Source organism: Rutidosis leptorrhynchoides, chromosome 1 (assembly GCF_046630445.1).
Source record: "Rutidosis leptorrhynchoides isolate AG116_Rl617_1_P2 chromosome 1, CSIRO_AGI_Rlap_v1, whole genome shotgun sequence".
Classification (NCBI taxonomy): Eukaryota; Viridiplantae; Streptophyta; class Magnoliopsida; order Asterales; family Asteraceae; genus Rutidosis; species Rutidosis leptorrhynchoides.
In genome coordinates, this window is record NC_092333.1 from 630,146,723 (window position 1) to 630,165,591 (window position 18,869).

The 18,869-nt window shown below is 33.2% G+C and overlaps 2 protein-coding genes and 1 long non-coding RNA gene across 3 annotated transcripts; all 3 read left to right on the plus strand.

Annotated features, from left to right (window-relative positions):
- Positions 1-1,537: 1,537 nt before the first annotated feature.
- On the plus strand, positions 1,538-5,649 carry LOC139885636 (uncharacterized). Its single transcript, XM_071869386.1, has 3 exons — positions 1,538-2,259; positions 3,695-4,129; positions 5,088-5,649. The coding sequence occupies exons 1-3, from the start codon at positions 1,668-1,670 to the stop codon at positions 5,258-5,260; spliced, it is 1,200 nt and encodes a 399-aa protein (XP_071725487.1). The 5' UTR covers positions 1,538-1,667; the 3' UTR covers positions 5,261-5,649.
- Positions 5,650-9,616: 3,967 nt separating this feature from the next.
- On the plus strand, positions 9,617-12,009 carry LOC139885637 (pentatricopeptide repeat-containing protein At3g58590). The gene has a single exon (XM_071869387.1). The coding sequence runs from the start codon at positions 9,831-9,833 to the stop codon at positions 11,925-11,927; it is 2,097 nt and encodes a 698-aa protein (XP_071725488.1). The 5' UTR covers positions 9,617-9,830; the 3' UTR covers positions 11,928-12,009.
- Positions 12,010-13,528: 1,519 nt separating this feature from the next.
- Positions 13,529-14,580, plus strand: LOC139885638 (uncharacterized). The gene is made up of 2 exons (XR_011772027.1): positions 13,529-13,641; positions 13,889-14,580. It is a non-coding gene; the product is annotated as an uncharacterized lncRNA (long non-coding RNA).
- Positions 14,581-18,869: the final 4,289 nt, after the last annotated feature.

The window sequence follows — 18,869 nt, forward strand, 5'->3', positions numbered from 1 at the left end:
TGACTCCAAGATCCTTTACTTTCTTTGTAATTGTTGTTTCTTCTAGCGCCTTGCTAGTTTTTTAATAAAATTTCTTCTGCCGTTAAAAAAAAAAGCTTATATTTTAATTAAAGGTGGTAGTTTATGTTTAAGGGTAAATAATTATAATAAATAATAATATGATAATTTATAAAGGGTATTGATGTAATTTCATTTTTATAAGTTCCTAACCAATTTTTCATAAGCAATTCAAATAGTTTATTTTTTTTTTATAAGATCTTGAAAAACTGATACCAAACAATGACACTAACGTAAGCTTATGAAAATAATAAAGTTAAACTACCTTAAGCTACAATAAGCATCGAATGAAATTGTATAAATCCATATATATGATTTAGTCAACAGTCAACTGTTACGTATAACACCTAAAAACCCAAGCAACCATAAACAACATATGTGTCAAGACAACACGACACATATTTTCTTTCTTGAATACCTCTCTCGTCTTACGCAAATAAAAAAATTCATATAAATTGTGGCCATCTTTTGACCATAAAGTTTCTAATTACTAAAGGGTCAACATTCAAAAAAAGGTTAAGTATATATAACACAAAATACATTTCATATTTTAATTGTATAATGTTATATTAGCATCAAGGTCTCATTTTAATCAACCTCAATTAGTTGGTAAAACACGTCAAAATGGATATGCTGACCATCCATATTTAATACTACCACTCCCTAAGAACTTTATTGTCTCGCGCTCTATGTATAAGATTTTTATTTTTATATAAATTGTGATAATCAGATTGAATTTTATTATTTGCATTCTAATTCTAATTCTACGTGAGAGTCAAGACTATTTTAAGTGCAAAATATCTGTACATATTAAAATTATCAAATACATCAATAGTATATCACGTATCGTCACTAAACATGAAATTTATATTCCTTGAGTTGAGTTCCAAAATTACTAATTAGCTTTGACTTTTTTTTACAACTTTGACATTAACTTTTTTTTATTTGTATTACATAATACTCGGTATATGTTAAAAGTTATATTAATAAAAACACAATTTAAATTCGAATCCATTCAGATAAATTTCAACAAATATTATTTGTATACATGGTAATTAAGTTTTTCTTACCAGATCATTCCTCTAATGTTGCCATACTAACCACTGCACTATTGGTTAAGTGGTAAAAAAAAAATTTAGTTAGTTCTGGGTCCGTATCCTTAAAAAAATAGACGTGTGTATTCCTAGCAGTTTAGCACCGGAACAATGTTGGCGTGTAAATATTATTATTGGTCCAAATTATTATTATTATTATTATTTTTAATATTTAACTACTATTTGACCCAACTTTCAATTATATTTTAACACATTACACAACACGTCAATCAACACACAGCTCGGTTATTTAACAACCCCACCTCCACTCAACAACAGCCCTGTACTGGTTGACCGTGTTACGAGTAAATATTCAACAAGAATAAGGACTATTTATGTAACTCTCATCTTGTTGGAGTATCGTCACATGTTCCGATGCACTGCCAACATTTTTAACTACTATTTCTTGCCCTAGAACTAGAATCTACCTCAACAATTATGAACACATACTCTCCCAAAAATTAGGGTTTCATCTTCAACCCTCACAACAACAACTGGTCATAATTTCACTAAATCATGCCTACTTTCACCACAATTGCGTTAGAAAACTTACTAGAACATCGTAATTCCATCAAGAATTCAAATTCGTCGACTTTGAAAACCCCTAGTTATGTTTCAAATCACGAAGAACAACTACAACAAGAAGAAGATGAAATGAAATTGAAAGAGAATAAGAGGTTAAATCATATATACATATCACCTGCGTTATATACAACACCTGAACCTACTCCAATTTTGGATTATAATTCATCATCTGGTTCAGTTTCGCCATCGCCGTATGTGTTCAATCGAAAAGGACGTGGTGGTGGTGGTGGTAGCGGAAGGTCGGTTAATCGGAGAATCGATGGGTTTGAAGTTGAATTAGGTGGTGATGTTGGAGGGGGTGAAAGTGGAAATTGTTTGGTTGTTGCAGGGGGTGAAACTGAAAATTGCTTTGTTGATAGTGGAGAGGTGGATGATGATGATGGTGATACATTTGGGGATCCGAGTTGTGATTCCATGAGTATTGCGAGTTTGAGTGAATTGAATGATTCTGGAAGGTTGTTAGGGTTTGAGGATATGAGTGTTGTGTCTAATCAAGTTGGGGAATTTTATGATGCCATTGAAGGTACGGAATTGATTTTTTTTTATTATTTTTTTAAAAGTTCATTGATTTCTATGCTTATGTCTTATAACTGATCATTTCGCCCTGAAACAGTTTATGCCTTGAATTTTTCTTTGTAGTGGTAGGATTTACCTATTTAGTCGGTAGAAATTATTTCGATAATCATTTTGTTGATTTTGAGCTGCGATTTACCTGGTTAGAGGTTGATCATTAGGTGGTGTTTGTAATTGCTTATTATAAGCACTTATATGCTTAAACCTACTTAATTTCTAGTGCTTTTTCGGTAGTAAATACACATATAAGCAGTTGTCATAAAGGTGTTTGGATCTGCTTATCTGCTGTCAAAATCAGCAGATAAGCACTTATTTAAACGATCCCAAACAGCCCCATAAGAATATTATTACGCATACTCTTTGAAGTATGAAATTTGGATTTCTGTAAATGAAACTTGAAGTATAGGATGATTAAATTTAAAGATATAATTGATAATTGATGTATCGGAGAACTAGGAGCTAGTTTGGCTTTTAACGCTTAGTTGAGTACTCGTGTAGTTGCGTTTAATGGTTTTTCGTCAATTCAGAGGCTAGTTTGTTGACCTAATATAGTTTTACTAGGAGACCTTTGGTTGTCTTGTATTAAGGGGTGATTGTTTCATGGATGTTGGTTGAAATTAACCTCTGTTTTTCGTTGTTGCTTCATCATTTTTCTTCTTAGCTCTGTATTTTTAACGTTGTGAAGGTCTTTAATCGAAAACATTGCTAGCATTATCAATTTTCATGTTAATTTTAATATTTAGGTTTAGTGTATGTTTACTAGAAAGAACAAATATATTTTGAGGACAATAATTAATTGGTGCCAAGTCGTTAAAGCTAGGCCAATATTATGCTCTTATTTAGGTTTAGTGTATGTTTACTAGAAAGAACAAATATATTTTGAGGACAATAATTAATTGGTGCCAAGTCGTTAAAGCTAGGCCAATATTATGCTCCAAAATCTTCAACTAGTTTCACATAGATAGACAGACTTACTTTAGAGGTGGCGTATTTAAACCATCCATCAATGAATTGGTCAATTTGCAGTATCTTTTATCTGAAGTAGCTGAATCAAAGTATTTTGTTACAACAGAAACTAGTTAAACTTATTAACAAGTAGCCCATAGTTAATGTGCAGCCATTTGAATCATTTATATTCAAAGATGTAGTACAGATAGTTATTAGTGTTAAAGTATTATTTTGTAATTATTATATATCACAATATTTATCAAAATTGACAGAAAAAGAACACTAGTTGGGCAGACCTAACGTGCCCTGCCATATTTGTATTTGTCTAAAAATGCCCTATTACATGTTATTCATTCTGTCTGACCCGCCCATATTGACACGTTTAATGTCTATACAATTCTTTAGTATACCTGCTTAATCTGGTATTTTTTGCACAGATTTCTCCTCAGATGGTTCTATGCTATCTTGTAGTCGAAATCTAGAATCAGAACTGCATACCATAAGGCTTGCTTTAATTGACGAATCTGGAAAACGCAAGATTGCAGAAGATGATCTTGCGACAATGTGTGCTCATTGGCAAAGTGTCAGCAAGCTTTTACTTCCTCACACTGGTCAAACGTCTCGTGTAGCTTCGTGCGATAGCAGTCCTATGAGGTTTGACATTAATGAAGTAACGCAGTTCTCTCAGGAAGTTATATATGTTAGATATGTGACTGAAGCCATGGAGAAGGCTAAAGCGAGGGCAGATGCTGAGGTGGCTGCTGAGGTCATCATAGGAGCTAAAGACAAAGAGATCTCCCGGCTGAAAGACAGGTTGCAGTATAATGAAGCAATGATCCGTGAAATGTCCCAAAAGAATCTTGAAACAATGGGTACAACTACAATCCCTTTAATCTTTATTTCCTTATCCTTTACCTAGAGAAAAATGGGCGGGTTTGGTCTCTTTTAGTACTGTCAAATAGGGTGAAATTCTTTTGTACGGGTCAAATCAAGGTTGCAAAACTCGCTATTTGGGAGTAAGTGGGGATTAATCGGATTGGACTTTTTATACATTTCTAAATGATATGTGTAAATATAGAAGTAAACAATAAACACAAACTTTAACATAGTTGTCTAAAAACATAAACATAATCGTTCATTTGTTCAAAAACTATAAATTCTAGTTTAAATTCATGTTAAAATGTTGAACTATTATGACTTTGACCGACTTTGACCAACAAATCCGATTTTGACCCATTAACCAACGCTGACAGATTAAATATATGGATTTTGAAAAATCGGATCGGTCTATTCTTAAAAAGGAGTAATTGGGGATTAATCGGGGTTTTTTACAAGAGGTGATCCGTACACCACAATTTGTAGCCATACACCACTAAATGTACATTAGACAGTTATGCGGTATAATAATATAAAGCACAACTAGTGGTGTATGGCTTAAAATTGGTGGTGTACGAATCATCACCCTTTTTACAACAGTGGGTCAAATCTGGTTGGCTAAGTCTCAGTGCTTTTGATATAGTTTTATATTCTTTTTATCTGTAAACAAATCTGGGAGTGTTTTGGGGTTGTCTTTTGAAATAGATAATCTGATATTCTATTTGGGAGTGTCTGGATTCTGATTAGATACTTTTTAGAGTGAAATAATTATTTCTCGGGTATCAGTTTGAAAAGTAGCTTCATTGAATCTGATTAGCTGATTGTCACATAAAACATGGTCTCTATAAAAACGTAAACCCAGACACCCCCTTTAACGTGTACATAATATAATATCCCTAAAATTATTACTTTTTTGGTATTGATAAAGTTTCTTTTTTTTGGGAATGTATGCAGAGGTGGCGCGAAGGCAGAGAGATAAGAAAAGGGGGCAGAAGAAGTGGTTATGGAGTTGTATAGGGCTGTCCGTTGTCATTGGAGCTTCTGTCATCGCTTACTTGTACGCTCCGCAGCATCAGGCGTTGCAAAATGTTAGTGAAATACAACAGCCAGAAGCTGTTCACGATTAGTGTATTAGGATACTAGAGGTGACGACGTTACATGTGAAACGTGTTCACATCTCAAATAATACAACAACGTTAGAGGCTTGACCAAAAAGGTTTGTTATTGGAAGTAATGAACTGGTCATGTAGCTCATAAAAATGATCTTCACAATTTTGCTACTTGTTATAGTAGTTTGATTCGGCCTAGTCCGGCTCTTAAAAGAGTTTACTGATGATACAATTTAGTTTGTAGATGAAAAGGATTGAGTGAAATCCTTGACCATGCCTTTTTTTTTTTGGTCACATTGCGTGTGACATTCTTTTATACATGTCTTTTGTGTTTGTATAATTTGTCAAATATATTATTTCTGAAGTTACAATCAATCTTCTTAAACAAATTAACTCATTCACCTTTATTTTTGGTGAACTTCACAAAGCATGTTCTTATTGACCCAAGTAACACTGAATGGGAGCATGATGCCATACACAAACTGGAACCATCTTTTGAGCAGCTGCTTCAAGATTAGCTTACACAAATATAAGTCAAGTCCTCGATGTTTCCAAATCTCATTACTAATCCAGCAGCAGCTATATTTCGCGGGGATAATACTCACACACTCAATATTGATCCATATACACCTAATTGACTATTATGTCCTTGCCTACAATAATAAAGGTTCAAGTCCCAAGATAAATTGAAGGTTATTATTGCAAGTTTTATGGTAAAAAGTGTGTATGGACTATGGATCAAAAACTGGTGTGTGAGTATCACCTCCCATATTTCGCCTTATGGTCATTTGATATTTTATGTTTGCGCTACACAAATTGCGTTGTTCATGAAAACTAGGGACACGTGATGGTAAGTTACTTGAGAGATTGTAATTGTATTCTCGAGTTTTTTTTTTCAGCAGAAAGGAATGAAAAAGAAAGGAGATGTGAGTGTTTTACTATCCTTCCCAATCTGTCTAAATATGGGCGAAGAGTGTTGTTAACAAAATATTAATGTACTATCCTTTCTAATCCTCTACTCTCCTATTCTTTCCGCTTAAAAAAAACTCGAGAATCACTATTATTTTTATTTTATTTTTGAAAGGCAAGCAGATTTTATTATTAAGAATAAAACAGTACACGAAAAAAGACTAGCATTGAGCTAGACACAAAAAAAGACTAGCAAGGAGCTAGACAATTACACGAAACAACACACAACCGCAAAAAAGGACGCTCGCACATACAAAGGCACGAAACTAAAGAAGACACACAATCACGAGGACACGACACGACAACTAAAATACTATGTTTCCGAGTCCGATGAAGCGCAAGAAGAGCAACACGAGCAACAACCAATATCCTCTTCCGAGTTATTCATCACATTCTCGATAAAATATTTATCGTGCCACCGAAAATTATCTCGACGTCGGTTACGCTTCAAATTATTCGTACCCCACACATGTTTAATAAAATGACTTTTGATCAAAGGAGGAGCTTTTTTCCTTTTAACACGAAACCGAGCTACCGCGGTAAAAGCAGGACAGAGGGGTACGTCCTGCAAGTCGGCATGAACATTTTCTATTGGGCTAGGGTCACCCACTTCACGTTCATCTAAGCCCAGGTCCAGCCTGTTTAGGGCCTGATTGTCCATAGCAAATTCACATGGAGAGTCTGGCCCAACATGAGGAACTTGCCCAACATGAGGAACTGGCCCAGTTTGATGTTGATTTTGGGAACTGCACGAATGGGGAATCGGATAAACAGGCACACGCGTGCCCTTGATTTCCTCGAACACAGCACCATCAACGTTGAAAATTGCATCAGAAGACATCGGCGACTGTAAATTTTTGGGCAGTGAGTCGCCGCCTAATTTGAAATCCGGTGTGGATGTCGAGTCTAGAGGGTCGTCAGACTGTGGCGGAACTACGTTATCACCAAAATCAACCGTCGTGATCTCTCCCTCTTCAACCTCTTCATCAACGACAATATCGATATTCACGGTAAGATTATCACCCTGAAATCCCATCTTAACTTCTTCACAATGCACATCCCCCTCCGCCGTTACATTAAGCTCACGTGACGAAACTGAATCCATATCTGACGATTTATTATCACCCAAATTATAACCCTTGGCCTGCTTCGAATGAATCCCACTATCAGCATCTTCGAATCGGAACTTATTTACTTCGATTAGAGACCACGAAATCCGATCCTTGTTAAAACTAAAAACAAGATTATGATTGCTCACCGATTCCGGAAGATCAAAATTGATCCATTTACCTCCGACTTTTATCTCGATACGATTTGAATTATTATGCTGAGACACATTGGGTTGTTGGTTAGACCCAACAACAGAATCTGCGAAGGATTTACCTTCCCGACTAATTGGATTTGACGGGTTTGACGAAGCACGACTCCAAGGAGCATGTGGAAATTCATCATAATCATCGACATTTAGATTGGGAGCACGACCACAAACATCGACATTCAGGTTAGAAACACGACCTTTATTCAGTACTCGTTTGGTTACATTTCTCTCTAAGGCTTTATAGGCACGAATCCACCTCCCGTTGACATGTATGTTGTTTAAAACTTTCGTGAAGGAATCGATGTCGGAAATGCCATCGAATCGGACGTACCCGAAGCGTTGGCCGCTCGACAATCTCTTCCGAGCGAAGTACACGTCTTTGAGAGCCCCATAATTCTCGAAAACTCTCCGACAATCATCACGAGACCAAGAATCCAGAAAGTTGAAAATCAAAAACGATGTAACACGACTATCACTCGACTTTGTAGGCGAAAAGCCATTTGGCTTCGACATAGGGATTACATCATCTTCGGCCATATCTCATTCAGGCATTTAAACAAACACATTGCGTGCATAACCAAAACCCCAACAAATCACACATATATATGACACAAATTCGTTCAATTATACAAATTAAACAAAAAAGATGAAAAATTTATGAATTGTGAAACTGACCCAGATGAAATTAATTGCTGAAGAGCTCTGGTTTCAACGGGATCTGATAGATCTAGAAGAGAGGCGGTGGTTATGAGGGGAGTGGTGTATAAGCAGCTATTTTACAGAGTAAGTAAGCTAAACCCTAAATTAATACGTACGCAGTCAACGATGCTTGAAATGATCGGTGAATTTGAATGTTGAACCTGATATAACCTGATCAGTTTAGTGTGGATTAGAACATGAGTGTTTGGTTCTTTTCTTCTTTTTTCTTTTTCAAAGGCTGATAATTATATTGAAAAGCACTCAAGGAGAGTGCAGCTGATAATTATATTGAAAATCACTATTATTTTTTAATCCGTCTATTTTCTTTCCTTTCCCATTAAAAAAAATTTGGAGAATGTAGCGCAAGTGATTTGTGCACATATTTTCACCTCAACTTGCTACTGCCTAATATTGTAAGTCAGATTCCACGAGCTACCAGAAATAAATGATACAACATTGCCTATGCACCCGATACGGTACAGACAGTGTAACAGTAGAAATTTTTTGGTTAGACGAGATTTATCCCACCTGTCTTTATCGTAACAGGATGGTCAACAAATATTTGTGTAAAATTAATATATGCGCAAGTGGGAAATGTGGAATGGTGTAAAAAGGGATGGTTGCGCATGTGGGAAATGCGGGATGGTAAAAAAAAAATATGGTCAAAATGCAAACCATGTCAATTCATGACACATTTTGCAAAACCTCATACACCTAACCCATCCCGTATTTCCCACATGCGGAACCCTCACTTTTTACACCATTCCACATGTACCACCTGAGGATATACTAGTTTTACGAAAATCTTGGTTGACCATCCTGTTATGTTAAAGACAGTTGGGATAAATCCCGTCTAGCCAAAAAATTCTAACAGTAGTAGCTCAAACACTTACTTACCCTACAATTCAGGGGCGGCAACAAGGGCTATCAATCCAATATGTTGACATGTTGTTTGAGCTATCGATTCATTTAATATGTTTGACATGTTATTTGGGCTATCAATCCGGGGTGGTGTGAGCCTCCCTTAGCCCAATTCTCCATTACATCCCGACTTTTATTTTACAAGCCTTGCAAACTACTATTTGATCTTAGTCGGTCATTTTTACTGAAGAACTAAACAAACAATTTGTAATTCTCTGCCAAGAACTAAACAATTCGTAAGTTTTCTTTTCTATTTTTTTTAAATGTATATTTCATATAATACTATTTATTAACTAATAATTTGTTAGTATCATGATCATGATTAATGATGACAATGTATAAGATTAATCGAAACCGCATAAATAACTTGTGATGAAATTGATTTAATTTGATACTTTTGTAAATTGAAAGTTGTCCCTCTTGTGTTTTTATTTAGCTTACATTCACAAAATTAAATTCATATTACTAATAGCTAATGTAATAAACTATTGTCGATCCTCATAAACTCACCTTAGCAACACATACTTGTTTATATATTGTTAGCCAATCATTAATAACTTCTGTTATTTAGTGAAAACTTTACCGGTAGTCCTGGCTTCGCCTCTATTTAAGCTGCTTCGAAAGTCTTTAAAGGTTAGATCATTTAAATCAATTAAGTCAGTCCATGGACTCATTACTACAATGGGACCAACCTTGCCACAAGTTGAGTTTTACCAGAATAACCTTCTCTCTGTGTACACATCATTGGGTTACATATCTGTTGCCCGCAAGGTGTTTGATGAAATGTCTCAAAGAAACGTTGTCTCCTACAATACCATGATTGGTGCTTATTGTCGACATGAAAATGTAGACGAAGCATGGAGGTTGCTTTCTGAGATGATGTGTCTTGGATTCGTTCCGACCCAGTTCACGTTTGGTAGTCTTTTATCGTGTGATTCGTTAGATGTTGATCAAGGGTTTTGTTTGCAAGCCGTGGCTTTAAAAAATGGGCTGTTTTTTGCTGATGCGTTTGTTGGAACTGCATTAATGGGCTTGTTTGGGAGGCTTGGTTGTGTTAATGAAGCATTTTCGGTGTTCGATGAAATGCCATATAAGAATGTAGTGACATGGAATGCAATGATATCTTTTTTTGGACATGAAGGATATGTAGATGAATGTATGATGACTTTTTGTCAGCTCAGGAGGACCCATTTGACATTGTCTGAATCATCATTTGTTGGTGCTTTATCTGGTTTTCAATCGGCGGAAGATCTAGAATCTGCTGAACAACTACATGGGATAGTTATTAAGTTTGGATTGCTATGTAAAGTTGCAGTTGCTAACTCTCTTGTTAACGTATATGGAAAGTGTGCAAGCACGTTTGTAGCGGTGAAGATGTTTAAAGTGGTACCCAACAGAGATTTGGTATCATGGAATACGATTATTGGAGTGTTAGCGAAAGGGGATGAACCTGTAAAAGCAATAGAGTTCTTCTGCAATATGTGTATAGACGGTTTTCAACCAAACCAGACGACATTTTTAAATGCTATTAGTGCATGCACGAGGTTAAATGACCTAGCTTTTGGAGAATTTATCCATGCTAAGATACTCAAAAATAAACTTGAAAATAACGTCCTTGTAGGAAGTTCATTGGTTAGTTTATATGCTAAACATGATAGATTAGATTATGCTCGGCGCTGCTTTGACGAAACACTTGAAAAGAATGTGATATCTTGGAATGCTTTACTTGTTGGATATACCAAGAGATGCTGTTCAACATCTGTTTTGCTACTTCGGGAAATGATACAGTCGGGTATTACTCCAAACGAGTTTTCGTTCTCTAGTGTTATAAAGTCACTTTCAACATTCGAATTGAAGGAGGTTCATTCTTTGGTAGTAAAAATGGGTTACCATTTAAATGAGTACGTAAGTAGTGCACTCATGACCACTTATGCCAAAAACGGTTTAACAGATGAAGCATTGAGTTTGTATGATGATGCTGAAATGGGCCATTCTGTTGTTCAATCAAATATAATTGCTGGGATGTATAATAGAAGTGGTCAATACCATGAAACTCAGGAACTGTTTTGTGACGTAGCTGATCCCGATATTGTATCATGGAACATTCTGATTGCAGCTTGTTCACGTAATGGAGACTACAAAGAAGCTTTTGAACTTTTCTATCACATGCAAATGGACTGCATTCTTCCTGATAACTACACATATGTTAGCCTCGTTAGCATTTGTACGAAACTATGTAACCTTGGTTTGGGCAGTTCGCTTCATGGCCTAATGATAAAACTGGATTTCAAGCTTTGTGACATTATGGTTTTCAATGTAATGATAGATATGTATGGGAAGTGCGGGAGTTTAAGGAGTTCAGTTGCGATGTTTGATGAAATGAGGTATAAGAATGTCATTTCGTGGACAGCGATTGTTTCGGCATTTGGTCTACATGGACATGGACAAGAGTCATTAGAAATGTTTAGACAGATGGAAACGGTTGGTATTAAACCAGATAAGGTTGCTTTTGTAGCGGCTCTTTCAGCCTGTCGACATGTTGGGTTAGTAAAAGAAGGGATGGAATTGTTTGAAAATATGAAAGAAAAATACGGGATCGAGCCACAAATGGAACACTATCTTCTTGCGGTGGACTTAATGGCAAAACATGGTCATCTGAAGGAGGCAGAAAAGTTGATCTCAGGGATGCCTTTTTCGCCAACTGCCAGCATTTGGCGTAGCTTTTTTAACGGTTGCAATAGACAAAGAACGATAGAACATCTCGCCCTCCAAATCTAGACATATTGATCATTGTAAGTATTCTGGATCTTTTATATTAATAATGAACCGTTTATCTTTTTTATATAGAATTATTAATTATTATGATTTTGATAGCCACAAGTTAGGTCTATATATTGAAGTTTTATAGCATTAGAAAGTACTGAATTTTTTGTTTCCTTTATTGACTTACTAGTATTTCAGAGAATAAAAAACAATGCGGTTTCTATAGCTTAAGATGAACACAGCTCATTTCTTAATCCTGTTTTCTGATATATTCCAATGTGTCCTGAAATAATGAAACATATATAAAAATTGATAATGAACTTTTTAGAGGAAATAAGACAAAAATCTGTTCAAAATAAGTCAACTTAACTGGTTGCTAGGTTCTTCTACTAGATCTCCATGACGAGGAGGTGTTACAACTTTATAAAGTTTACTGTCCCGGCTTGATCAATAACATATCAAAATTATAATTAATACGGAGTAACAGATTTTGTTTTCGATACAATGATATTGTAAATTCTAGAAAGATAAACACGGATGGACGTGAGATAAACGCGGATTAAACACGGAGGAAACTTTGAGGGGCCTAAGAGCAAACACGGAGTGAACACGGAGTAAACGCGGAGGGGCCTAATAGCTAGCACGGAGGAAACTTTGAGGGGCCTAAGAGCAAATGCGGAGTGAACACGGAGGGGCCTAATAGCAAACACGAAGGGACCTAAGTGCAAATCTTTTAGAAGATTTTTGTCTATATAAAGCCGGAGATAGAGTCATTGGAGAGCAGCTCACATTTTGACACTTCGCTACTGTCATCTTTTCTCTCTCTAAAATTGTTTATTTCTCTAAAATCTTTAGTAATTAGGTTCTTTTTTCTCAAATAATATGTGAAGTTAATAGGCTGGTTGTTTCTTAAACTATTCTTCAGTGTAACTTTGTAAATGGTCTGTTATCAAGCTTTTATTGCCAAAAATGATTTTCTTTCGTAATAAAATTTCAAGAAGATCTGATGTTTGCACAACATTGGCGCATCGTGATTAGTTTGTTTGTGAGGAATGTGACATAGAATTAACTGGGAAGCGAAGAACTCTCCAATTGCACAATCTAATTGTAATTTTTTCTCAATTCTTAAATTCGATCTCTTAATCTCAAACGAATTTTTCTTTTGATTTTTTTTTTTTTTCCAGTGGTGTTTGTTTCTTTTTCATAATGTTTAATTATCTTCGAAATCATCTTATCTGAACAGTTCATAACTGGAATTCCGATCATGGAACAACGCTTGAACTGTGGCCAACAGCTTCAGTGGGAGAAGGTAAAATATGAATACCAGCTTGCCTTTTCTTTCAAAAAAAAAAAAAAATAATAATAATAATAATAATAATAATAAAAATTAAAAACTGTAATTAGTAAATTTATAACAATTTATAGCATTTCTGGGATGAAATTTATAACAGCCAGCTGTGTATTTAAATTTTGTCTTTTTACCATATAAATCTAAAAATATATTTTTTTTTTAATTAATGGCTGAATTACAAATACTACCTGTTGCACTGAAGGACAAAAATAGGAAAGCAATTAAGTATGAATTAATTCTAATATTCCTGTTTTCTTTTTTGTATAGATCCCGGAATTCTTCGTCAACCTACTTGTGCCGGCAGATGTTCTCACTTACCCTCGTGGAATGGCTCCTAAATCTGCAACTAAAGCCAGTTTGGAGATAGGCGGAATGCAGGTTAGCATTAAATTCAGAACACATGCGATTTATAACAAAATCGGATGCAATTATGAAACCTAGATGCATACGCATCTAGATTTTAATTGCTTATTTGAATGATTGGTCCAGATTAGATCATTTATTCTTCTAATAGTACTAGAGTTTTTGTTTGAACTCTTGCCTTTGTGTGTGTAAATTCTGATATGATTATGTATTATTGGCTTGATCTTATGATATCGACCATTATGCTTGAATTTTCTTTCAGGTTCTTTCTGAAGGAGACAAAGAAACGTTGAACAAGTGCAGAGACATGGCTAAAAGAGGAGAATGTGCTAACCAGTTTTTCTTGTGTTTATTTTTTTTGTACACATTACTCTAAGGCGGATCAACATGATTACAATCCGAATGATATGGTCAGTCGAATGCCGGATGACATAGTAGTAACAATTTTGTCCAAATTGCCGATTAAGGATGCAACACCTGCCTTGTTGCTAGACGATGGAGGTACATGTGGTGCCGAACAACCTCCCGATTAGAATTTGAAGATAACAAAACAAGGCCTTTAAAAAAAAAAAAAGATAACAAAACAACGTTCAGGATAGGAGCGCAACCAGAACTTGGCTTAGTTGCAAGGAATAAGCATATCAAGTATTTAAGTGGGTCAACCGTATTATGGCTCAACATAGGAGCTCTTCAATTGAAGAGTTCAGGATTGTTTTGGACTTGGACAAGCACTCTAAGGGTGCTATAACCAAATGGATCGAGTTCCCAATCTCTAAAAATGTCCATAGTCAGTTTAAATTATGTACTTTCTCCATAGTCAATAGTTTAAATTATGTACTTTCTCTATAGTCCATATGTCATGTAGTAGTGGTCATAGCCGTGTGAGTGTCTACTTGTATAAACTAACTTGATAAATTTGTTAATCTTGATAAATTTTTGTTGTACTCTTGATAATATTATGTGTTGGTGATTATGATGTGATCAATTAATTTACTTTAACTGGAATTTACCTAAGGTCAAGAGGATTTCAATTTCAAGTTAAGATAGGAGGCGCAAGGTGTATATATACTTATATAAACCAACTTGATTCCATGGTGAATGGAAAGGAATGTGGATGTAGATCAACGAGTGTATTTCTTGATCGTTGTTGTAAGTGACAATATTATGTGGTTACTAATGATATGCCTACCGGAGTACCGGGTCTCTATCCGGAATATGTAGCTCACCAGAAGAAATCCATTTATATCCGATATACGGTATCCATATCATACATACCATTCGAAATGAAGTTTCTACCAAGAGTATTAAAACCATCAAAAGATTATAACCGGACAACAGTGTACGAAAGACGCTATCAGGCTGCAAACACTGTGTAAGCCATGATTGTACAAACTCTAGTATTTGCCTATAAATAATACCACTCTTCATTCTAGAAAACACACTGACACTCCTTTAGGATACTAGTACAATTCTAGAAAACACACTGACACTCCTTCAGTAGTACTTTTTCACTATCGAGTCGAACCCTGATAGATTGATTGATAAGCTACCCTCGTGATTTCTAAAGCATGAGGTCTGCACGGTTTCCTAACTGGAGAGTAATCAATCAATCCTCAAACATTCGCCCACTACTCTTCACACTCAAGCCAACTGGTTACCACTCATCCTAACTAGTAACCAGAATACACTTTAGAATACACTTGATTAGTTACTAAACTATTACAATAGTCATAAGATGTGATTGTTGGAACTAGTGACATAATTAGTTGTCTCTACAGGAGTCGTCTTATAAACAAACACCACTTTTCAAAGGGCGCAATTAGTGTTGGTCACTGTTACTTTGAAAGTACGGGAAATGGGGGAGTCGGTTGTAAGAAGTGATGGAATTCGGTGTGGACGCTTAAGAAAATTTTCTTATCGTGGATGGCTTTGATTAGTACCTTGATTATTACATGAAATAAAGTTACGATTTGATCTTAATAGATTAAAATGAAATTGAGGGAGTAAGTTTTGACATCACTTTTTAAGATACGATAGAACTGCAAATTTTTTTTTTTTTGGGGGTTGAAGCTACGAATATGTGATATTGTAAATTGTAGAAAGATCACATGAATGGACCTAAGATAAACGTGGATTAAACACGGAGGAAAATTATAGGGGCATAAGAGCAAACACGAAGTAAGCGCGGAGGGGGCTAATTGCGAACACGAAGGGACCAAAGATAAACACGGTGGAAACTTTAATAAGATTTGCACTTAGGTCCCTTCGTGTTTTCTGTTAGGCCCCTCTGTGTTCACTCAATGTTTGCTCTTAGGCCCCTCAAAGTTTCTTCCATGTTTATCTTTGGTCCTCCGTGTTTGCAATTAGGCCCCTCCAAGTTTACTTCGTGTTTGCTCTTATGCCCCTAAAATTTTCCTCCGTGTTTAATTCAAGTTTATCTTAGGTCCATTCATGTGATCTTTCTACAATTTTCAATATCACATATTCATGTCGTTTTGTAAATGGTCTGTTATCATTTTTTTTTTTTTTTGTGCCAAAAATAATTTTGTTTCATAATAAGATTTCAAGTAAATTTGATGTTTGCAAAGTATCGGCGCATCGTGGTCAGTTTCTTTGTGAGGAATGTGACATAGAATTAACAGGGAAGTGAAGGACTCTCCAGTTGCATAATTTAATTAAAAGTTTTTCTCGATTCTTAACTTCGATATCTCAATCTCGAACAAGTTTTTTCTCTTGATATTTTTTCTGTGACGACCCGAAAATTTCCGATCAAATTTAAACTTAATCTTTAAATGATTTCGACACGATAAGCAGAGTGTGTAATGTTGAGTCTCCAAATTTTTGAACTGTTTATATGAAATTAGTTAATCTTTGACTATCCCGACGATTCACGAACAATTGTTGTAAATAAATAAATATATATAAAAATGAATGTAAGTATTGAAAATAATAAAATGATATTGAATCATTAGAATCAAATATGTAAGGTATGATACAAAATACTTAAGTTGTTATTAAAATAAATCTATATATATGGTTTCTATAACTATTATGATATGTACATTAAACTAAAATTTATAAATAATAAATATTCAATAAAAATTATTATATATTCTATAACTAATAAATATTACATAATTAATAAACTGTAATATTAAAGTATTAAATGTAATTACAAGTTTAATTATACTTGTATTATTATTACATAAATTATTATTATTAGTATCATTAAAGATTATAGTATAAAATTTGTTACATGTAATTTGTTATATTATTATTGGTATTATTATGATTATTGTTATCATTATCGTTATTATCAATATTATCATATTATTATTATATTTATTCTTAAAAAATATTATTATTATTATTATTAAACTAACACTAATATTAAAATTTTAAATATTTTATTATTATCATTATGATTACTAAAGTAAGTATTATTAATATTATCAGTATTATTATCATTTATTATTATTATTATTATTAATAGCATTATTATTAATATATCTATATTTATTATTATTTTTTTTAAATGTGTTCTGTGATATAACCATTTTTCCTAACACAATCTCACTATTCTGGATTTTGTTTCCTACATTTAAAAATCGAATCTCATCTCAGATATAACCAAATACTGTTATAAATCGATATCAAACTTTTTATCATCTTTACTTTTATTTTTTTGTTCTTGTCGGCTTGATTGAATGGTTTATATCGATCACCATTGCTATCAGACAGCATTGACTCAATAACACCTACTACATCATATATTAATCGCTATATAATTCGTTCCTTACAAAATTAAACTGAAAAAACAATTTAAAAAAAAAAAACCCAGTTCGTTATGCTCTGTACTTCATAATTTATTCAAAACATCGAAATCAAATCCCATTTCAAAATCCATAAATGCAAAGTTGTTGGAAATCTTCCACTTAAACTTTCTGTAAAGTTTCAAACCTCAATTTTTTAGTATCGAACTCAAATTTTCGAGTCAAACTTGTATTTCAAAAAGTCAAACGTTATGTTCATAGAAAAATTCGTAATCAATTTAATGTTTTAAGTTAAATTGACAATTCAAAAAGTTTCTAGGAACGTTTATTTATCTAATTCATGTTATAACTTTCATCTAAAACAGTCTAGAATTTGAAATTCGATTTATGGTTCATCCAGTTCATGACGAGTCTGTTATTGCTCAAATTTCATCCCTTCTGTTTTAATTAATCCAATTGACTATTAAAAGTCGTTTCTGTTTTAGTTAAGGAATCTAAGTTGTTCAGAAAATTGACTGTTTTGATGGTAATTTGTTCTGGTCGAATTTGAAATTGGAGATGAATGTAGGAGCACGTTTATTATGGGTTAGATAAATTAAGAATGAATATTATTCAGAAAAACTGAGACGGATTGGATGGTCTTGAGTGTTTCGATTGAGCGAGTGGTTGAGGGTTCGAGCCCGGGAGATGGCAAGTTTTTTAAAAAAAAAAAAACTAGTTTAAAGGTAGTTTCTTCTTTTTTAAATTTTTATTATTATTATTATTATTATTATTATTATTATTATTATTATTATTTTTATTATTATTATTATTATTATTATTATTATTATTATTATTATTATTATTATTATTATTATTATTATTATTATTATTATTATTATTGTTATTATTGTTAATACTAATTGTTATTATTATTAATGTTGATATGATAAGTATTATTGTTATTAACATTATTATTATAATTATTATTGTTATTATTGTTATTATTAGTATTATAATTGTCATTTTTATTATTATCATATTTATAAGTATAATAACTATCATAATTATTATTATTATTATTATTATTATTATTGTTATTATTATTATTATTATTATTATTATTATTATTATTATTATTACAAGTATTATTAATGTTATTATCATTATTAGTATAAGTGTTATTATTATTATTATTATTATTATTATTATTATTATTATAATTATTATTATTATAATTATTATTATTATTATTATTAAGACTATAATTATTATTATTATAATTAAGTATTAGTTAGTAATATCATTATTGATAATATTATTATTATTAAGTATTAATAATGTGTTTATCATTAATAATATTACCAATTAAGTATTGTTATCATTATTATTATTATGATTAATATTATTATAATGAAATAATAGAATTTATTATTTTACTTCATTAATATTAGTATTAGCATCATTCATAAACATTAGTATTATTAATTT